This window comes from Martes martes (assembly GCF_963455335.1).
Source record: "Martes martes genome assembly, contig: scaffold_416, whole genome shotgun sequence".
NCBI lineage: Eukaryota > Metazoa > Chordata > Mammalia > Carnivora > Mustelidae > Martes > Martes martes.
In genome coordinates, this window is record NW_027666670.1 from 27,089 (window position 1) to 35,533 (window position 8,445).

Here is an 8,445-nt window from a genome sequence, read left to right on the forward strand (position 1 = left end):
CCTATAGGTAGGGATAAAAGCTAGCAAAGAAAAAAGGCAGCAGTAGTGCATAAATAGGCATATTTTTCAATCCTTTTATGTTAAAACATTTGCTACATTAAAATAGTGTGATAATAACCCACTCCACATCCCACAAAGTCACTGATGAACTTATCAGAAGAGATTATTCAGTCTAATTCTGTAAAGTGTAATAAGACCCTTTTAAAAAATGGTTTGGGGGATGCCTGGGTGGCTCAGTGGGTTAAAGCCTCTGCCTTCGGCTCAGGTCATGATCCCAGGGTCCTGGGATCAAGCCCCGCATCGGGGTCTCTGCTCAGCATGGAGACTGCTTCCCCTTCTCTCTGCCTGCCTCTCTGCCTACTTGTGATCTGTCTGTCAAATAAATAAATAAAATCTTTAAAAAAAAAAAAAAGTGGTTTGGGAGGGCAAAATGTTGGGGTTGAATATGTTACACTGGATTTTTATTGGAGTTATCATACTTCAATAACTGGGTCTGCAGTGGTGGGAGTACAGAAGAGAAAACGTGTGTATTCTCAAGCAAGATGCATGGAGTTCAAGTGCAGCTGTTTTAGCAGTCAGTAAATCAGAAAGGTGTTGACAGCACTGTCTGTGAGCTAGGCTACTTGTGCTTGAATTCCGGATCTGCTCCTAGCTGTGAGCCCCTGGACAATTTCACTCCCGTTTCTCCAAAACGGAAAAGGATCACAGTACCTACTTCCCAGAGATGCTGGGAAGATTAAATAAGTTAATACATATGAAGCACTTGAAACAAGCCCAGCATATGTCCTATTGTAAAAACTGGCTATTTCTCTTTGATTCATGTCTCCATAGAAACATGAGCCTAAGTTCACCTGAAACTGCCTGAGAGCTCAGGAAGCTCAGATCCTCACTTTCAATGCAAAAAGAAGACGGTCCTTTGCCATTTCTGACTCTCTGCCCCAGCCCTCATACACCTTCACCTATAGCATCCACACCCTTTACTGACAAAACAGATCACAACACACATATACAAAGCAGTAAAATGTATTCGGAGAACCTCAGGTCCCACTGCCAACCCCTCAGCCTAGGACTGGGTCCTTGCCCTCCCCCCTGAAATATTAACCACCACAGCTGCCCTCCTTTCTCTCTAGACCCTCCCCTCATGAGTCTGGTAGTGGTGGGCCAGATGGCTAAGCTTCTATAAAACAGACTTTTGGGGGCTCCTGGGTGGCTCAGTGGGTTAAGCCTCTGCCTTTGGCTCAGGTCATGGTCCCAGCGTCCTGGGATCGAGCCCCACATCAAGCTCTCTGCTCAGCGGGGAGCCTGCTTCCTCTCTCTCTCTGCCTACTTGTGATCTCTGTCTGTGAAATAAATAAATAAAATCTTTTTTTTTTTTTTAAGATTTTGTTTATTTATTTGACAGACAGATCACAAGTAGCCAGAGAGGCAGGCAGAGAGAGAAGGGAGGAAGCAGGCTCCCTGCTGAGCAGAGAGCCCGATGCGGGACTCGATCCCAGGACGCTGGGATCATGACCTGAGCCGAAGGCAGCGGCTTTAACCCACTGAGCCACCCAGGCGCCCCTAAATAAATAAAATCTTAAAAAAAAAAAAAAACACAGACTTTTGCATGAAATCACTCAAAACTTTTCAGTGTTTCCCAGTGTGTGGAGAACTGAATGCAAACCTGGCCTGGCCCTCCTGGTCCTCAGTGATCTGGGCCTGCTTGCGCCTAGGATCCAACCCATTCATTGATCTGCGCTGAAATGCCAAATGCCATACTCCCTCTGCATCCATAATGACCCCTGAGGTGTCCCCCTGCCGGGCACATATTCCCTATTCTTCTCTCCCAATCCAAATCCTGCCCCCTTGGAGAACCCAACTCAAGAACTACTTCTTTTCTATGCTTACCCCAAGCAATCCAGTCCCTTCTTCTCTGACCCTGGCTGATATTTGTACTGCCATCCTTTCTGGCATGAATTCAAATACTCTGGCTACCGACAGACTTGTTCTAGCCCACGTATGTTTAATGTCCCAACCCCACAACAAATATCCACATCTTTAGAATGGGAGCACGTTCTGATTCCTTTGTAACCTCCACACACTCACGTTGGTACTGACTTCCAGTAATTAATTCACACACGAATTGAAGATCATAACTCCATTCTTACCTTTAACCTCATCCCTTCTGCATGGGTGTCTTTTTGCCTTTCAGATCCTGCTAAGTCCACCAGATTGAGTAGGGAGGTCCGTATATTCACAGTCTCATTGCTTTTCTCCATTGACTCTATTGTAATTGTAAAGACTGCATGAGACCGAGAAGACTCTCTATTCATTGACGTCGATGCCACACGTCTGTTTCTCCATCCTCCAGACAGCACCTAGGCAAAAGAGAAAATTGCCACAACTTATAAGTGACACAACAGCCATTTTCGTACTGACAGAGTATACAGACAAAAATATTAGTAAAAATGTAAAACCTCGTATCCAAGGATATACATCCTTCTCATGCACAAACTAACAAAACTGGCCACTGTATTAATTCATAAATCATTTCTCAATAAATTTCAAACCATGACATAAGACCATATTCTCTGATCCCATGGCAATTAAGAATCAACATGATAAATAAATTTTAAATTACCATAAATTTGGAATTTCAAATCACATTTCTAAGTGATTCATGGGTCAAAAAATAAAATTATAATGGAAAAATACTTAGATCCATAAGACAATTAAGATATTAAAACCTGTGTGTGAAGTTTAAGCAATAATAAGTAGTAACATTAAACATTTAATAGCATTAAACACTTCCATCACAAAAGAAAGGGCCTAAAAACCTAAGCACCCAGCTTAAGAAATTGGAACAAGGACAGCAGGATGAACCCAAGGAAAAACAAAGAAAACATTAAAAGAGCAAAGCCACATAAACAATATCAACTATGTAAAAAAAGAAAACGAAATTGTAGTTACAGCAAAGTATTTTAAAAATGAGAATACAGAGAACAGCTTTATGTCAATATATTTGAATACTGAGATGAAACTGAAATTTTCTAGAAACAAAAGACTTCCCAAAACTTCTGACCTAAGAAGAGTTAGTAAAATGCCTGCATGGCTCTAATACAGAATTTTTACCCTTGATTTTAGCCAAAACTGCAATGGAATTCCAACCAAAATCTCAACCTAATTTTTTTTGGTATGTATATATACACAAAAACACACACACACACACTGGATCACAGGTAAAACCTATTGCTTACAATGAGAGTCACAGTTTAAAAAGTTTGAATCAGGAGACTTGTTTGAAGATCGAAGAATAAATTACTGAACTGTGATACATATACATACACACACACACAGAGAACACGGACACACAAATATTCATACAATGAACTATACAGCAGTGAAGATAAGTGATATACAACATGGATAAATTTCATAAACATTGAGTTTAAAAAAGTTATAAAAGGCTAAATACACACGATTTATTAAAACTCAAAAACAGGCAAAACCAATATTTTCAGAAATACATATGTGGGTGATTTAAAAGTGGAAGGAGGGCGCCCGGGTGGCTCAGTTGGTTGGGCCGCTGCCTTCGGCTCGGGTCATGATCCCAGAGTCCAGGGATTGAGTCCCACATCCCGCATTGGGCTCCCTGTTCAGCAGGGAGTCTGCTTCTCCATCCAACCTTCTCCCCTCTCATGCTCCCTCTCACTGTCTCTCTCTCTCTCTCAAGTAAATAAATAAAATCTTAAAAAAAAAAAAGTGGAAGGAAATGATCATGACATTCAGCACAGTGTTGATTTTTAGGGAGGAGCCAGGGACATGAGGTAGGGTGGGGCACATAGGTAGACAGGATAGCATTGATGATATCTGAGTCTTGAATTCTTAAGGTTCTCTGAGTTCATTTTAACACTAAACTAGTAACTTCTATGCATGTGGTAGTATTTCATATGTGTCAAATATCACACGATAAAAAACCGTTTAAAATGAACTGGCCAGATCAGATGGCATAAAAATGCCGTATTTTGTAAATTCCTGTCAAGAGGTTTATTTGCCCTGGGCACCCTGGGTGGCTCAGTGGGTTAAAGCCTCTGCCTTCGGCTCAGGTCATGATCCCAGGGTCCTGGGATCAAGCCCCGCATCGGGCTCTCTGCTCAGCAGGGAGCCTGCTCCCCCCACCCCCGCCTGCCTCTCTGCCTACTTGTGATCTCTGTCAAAGGAATAAATAAAATCTTTAAAAAAAAAAAAAAAGGTTTATTTGCCCTGAGCCAAGTGCTCCAAAGACGTTGGCTTTTGACACCTAACAAATAAACAAGGGTAGAAAATAAAGGGAAGAGAACAGCCCGCTGGTTTAAAAAGCAGCAATCCCAGAAGCTCCTCAAAGGGGCAGCTCCCAGGGAACATCACTGGAGAAATACGACACTAACAAACTGTCCCCGTGGGCCCTGCAGGGTGCCTGACTGGAGCAAACAGTGCCAAAATCATGCAAAATCAAGAGGCTCAAAGTCCTATTCTAACTAAGGGGAGATCTGTAACAGTCATATTCTTTTTTTTTCTCATGAACATTCTGTGTCACGCCTTTACGGAATTATTTTTAGTAGCTTTTTCTTGAGATCAAAGTGCTTTTCACAGCATGCGACATTGCCTAAGGATCAAAGTGCTCAAGGTGTCAGGTACCTGATAGGCTTCAGCAGCTGAGGTCACCACCTGTTCCACGGCACCAACAACGAAGACTCCCTTCTTGATGTGCTCCCTTAGGTACAGTCCGGCTGAAGCAGAGTCCAGTAGGTCGTAGATCTGCTCGTTGTAGATTTCAATAAAGGAGCACTTACAGAGGAAACTCTTCCCAGCTCCAGCCTGGAAAGTGAAGCCTCGTTTAGACATTTTCTTTTCATAAGTTCATCCCTATCCTTCATGAGTATCACCCTCTCTCATGCTTCGCAAGGCCTACATTTCCTTCCATGCTATCCTTTACACAATATAAGGTATATAAAAGCCAGTTACAAATCTAGGTAACTAGTTTTAACATATCGTGACATCTTCAGGCAGCATCAAACTGTGATTCCAGGAGGCCTAGATCTCCAGAAGTGACTCAGAAGCAAGACAGGAAGGTGGGACTTGAGCAGTCCAGATGGGTAGGTCCACCTTTTTAAACTGAGGGATCACGGACATAAACAACATATTAGCTTCAGGGGTGTAACATATTAATTCAGAATTTATATGAGAAAAAATCACCACGGCAAATCTAGTTAATACCCATCACTGTACAGTTACAAATGTTTTTCCTTGTGATGAGAGAGAGCAAGTCCTTTTTTTATGTGTCATATACTGGACTTCCTCAGAAAGTTTTACTTGCACCAAGTGTTATGTTCTTGAAAAGACTGAAAATAATTGATCTCAAAAGCCTCTCTCTAGGATTTTTAACCACAGGAATGCAGAGCGCTGAAGTTCTTTCACTGGCACCCAAGGTACAGCGCTAACTGTAAAGGTCAGGGATCATTTCAGCAAAGGAACAAATGGTGAGCCAATGTTGTGCATCCACCTCCTTGGTACGCATGCAATAGAAAATGTTCCACTAAGGGCTCCTAAACACGGAATTCGTCAAGCTAAAGAAGCACAATCATGAGAAATGCCCACCCTGAGAGCCAGTGGAAGAGAGAAGCTCACTTCGCCAGGATGATGGAGTCACACCACGTATGAAAACTAAATTATGATCAGGTGGCAGAAGATGCCACAAAGGAGGCAAGGATGGGCCCATCGCTCCAGGGCACACTGAGGGTCTAGAGACACCTGCGTTCAACTGTGAGCCTATGTGCAGGGAGGTGATGGGGCTTAATAAATCTGTTTTCCTCAGTTAAGATTTTCTTTACACTTCCGCTCTTGCAAAAACCTGAGAACCTAAGAAGCAGTACATTTTTCTTTCTTTTATTCTGAGTTCATGGAGGATGCATGGCTTAGAAACTAAAAATTTTTAGAAAATTAAAAACTCAGAATCCTTCATTTTTTCTTAAGAACTAAGAGGTTTTACTATGCCACACTAGCTTATCCACATTGTAGAGTACCACCTATGACCCTCCATGTGTTATGAGCTAATTAGTAGCTAACTGCTTGAAACCAGAATTTCATAGAACCACTTTATTTTTACAAGTTTTACCTTCTCTTTTTCACGATCAATTAAGGAAAACAAATATTCGAAACTTCGTGGGATTACTCCTCTCAGGTTATGAGAAAAATGATCAGATTCAGATGGTCCTAAAGAAATGTAAAAAAAATACATAAGTAGCTATTCATCTTTATTCTACAGTAGTCCTTCAAAATGACAATACTGAAAGGAAATTTATACAGAAATAGGATGACATACTGTATAATCAGTTCCTTCTTTGTGCCCCACACAAGTTAAATTTTAGTTTGAGAGATTGAATAGTACTTGCCCATCAATGGGCCTGAAGGAAGGGCCCATGATAGCCACTTAACACTGTCTTGGTTGCAATAACCTAGAATTTTTTTTTTTTTAAGATTTTATTTATTTATTTGACAGAGAGAGGGAGATCACAAGTAGGCAGAGAGGCAGGCAGAGAGAAAGGGGGAACCGGGCTCTCCGCCGATGCGGGGCTGGATCCCAGGACCCTGAGATCATGACCTGAGCTGAAGGCAGAGGCTTAATCCACTGACCCACCCGAGCGCCCCTAACCTGGAATATTTTAAATGGCCCTTGTAGGGCACCTGGTGATGCAGTCAGGTGAGCATCCAACTCTTGGTTTCAGCTCAGGTCACCATCTCACTCTCTTGAGATGGAGCCCAGCCGCTCAGTGGTGAAGCTGCTCGAGATTCTCTCCCTCTGCCCACGCCCCTCAACCCTGTGCTCTCTCTAAAATAAATAAAGCTTTCAAAAAAAATAAATGGCCCTTGTAAACTGTACCGTGTGTGTGTGTATGTGTATACACATACACACACATATAGGAGTTAGAAAAATGCAAGTAAGTAATCAAAGAGGACAAATAATATGTGCAGATAATTTTATAACACTTTCCTGTTAAATAATAAACAAAGATAATCAATATATTCTTTAGTTACCTTCATCATCACCTGCCTCCTCTATGCCTTAGCTCCTTAGCTTCCACTCTAGCCCCTCCTAGTCTAGTCCATTCATCTGCCTCAGGAATCTTTTTAATTATACATCAGATCACGTAGTTCTCTTTTTAAAAAAAAAACCTTCCAATGACTTCACATCCCACTCAACAAAATCCTAAACCCTCGCCATGTCCTACATGACCTGGCCTCAGGGTACAACTCCAACTTCCAACCCTACTAGCCCCTTATTCTGGAAAACTCCCCTCTATCCCCATGGGTCTTCCAGCTGTTCTATGAACACTATTTTTTTTTTTTAAGATTTTATTTATTTATTTGACAGAGATCACAAGCAGGCAGAGAGGCAGGCAGAGAGAGGAAGAAGCAGGTTCCCCACTGAGCAGGGAGCCCGATGTGGGGCTTGATCCCAGGACCCTGGGATCATGACCTGAGCTGAAGGCAAAGGCTTTAACCCACTGAGCCACCCAGGTGCCCTCTATGAACACTTTTGAACATGCTTCCAACTCATTTCACTCAGTAATTCTCTTTCTTACTACAACTCACAGTTCAGAAACCATTAAAAAAAAAAACAAAAACCCACAACCAAAATTCAACCACAAGAAAATAAAAAACGTGACCAAAGGAAAAAACCTTAACTGCAAAGACAAATCAGAAACCTAGAGAAAATCTGCTACCTATATTGTAGACAAAGGACTAACCTCTCTATTTTACAAAAATCCCCACAAATGAGTAGGAATAAGACAAGCTAATTTTTTAAATGGGAAAAAAGCTTAAATGGGCATTTTACAGGGAGGCTGTTCAAATGTCCAATAAACATGCGAAAGCTGTCTATAGACGTCAGGGAACTGCAAACAAAAACACAATGAGATAATACTATGCATACTCCAGAATGGCTAAAATTTAAAAACTGACAATACCACATATAGACAAGAATGTGGAGTTCCTAGAACTTTCATATCTATCATGACCAATATCTACTGGAGCTGATACACATGTAACTATGACCCAGCAATTCCACTCCTAGAAATGAACTTTAAAAAACACATACAAGGGTGCCTGGGTGGCTCAATGGGTTAAAGCCTCTGCCTTCAGCTCAGGTCATGGTCCTGGGGTCCTGGGATCGAGCCCTGCATCAGGCTCTCTGCTCAGCGGGGAGCCTGCTTCCCCCCACCCCTTTGCCTGCCTCTCTGCCTACTTGTGATCTCTGTCAAATAAAAAAGTAAAATCTCAAAAAAAAAAAAAAAGAAAAAAAAAACACATACAGGAAAAAGCAGTCATGGCCACATTATACATATACTCTAAAGTTGGAAATAATCCAAACGTCCATCAGCACTAGAATGGAAAAGGTGCCATATCCATACAATGATACATTACAGG

General features: G+C 41.7%; 1 protein-coding gene across 1 annotated transcript in view; it reads right to left on the minus strand.

The window, feature by feature from the left end:
• LOC308337849 (kinesin-like protein KIF15) overlaps positions 1-6,231 on the minus strand; it is a gene marked incomplete at both ends in the record, with an annotated part of 32,559 nt that extends 26,328 nt beyond the window's left edge. Inside the window, 3 exons of the mRNA XM_080831392.1 lie at positions 2,148-2,357; positions 4,657-4,836; positions 6,134-6,231. Of these exons, the coding sequence (XP_080687518.1) occupies positions 2,148-2,357; positions 4,657-4,836; positions 6,134-6,231 (488 nt within the window). The remainder of the gene's footprint in view (positions 1-2,147; positions 2,358-4,656; positions 4,837-6,133) is intronic.
• Between the last annotated feature and the right edge of the window lie 2,214 nt (positions 6,232-8,445).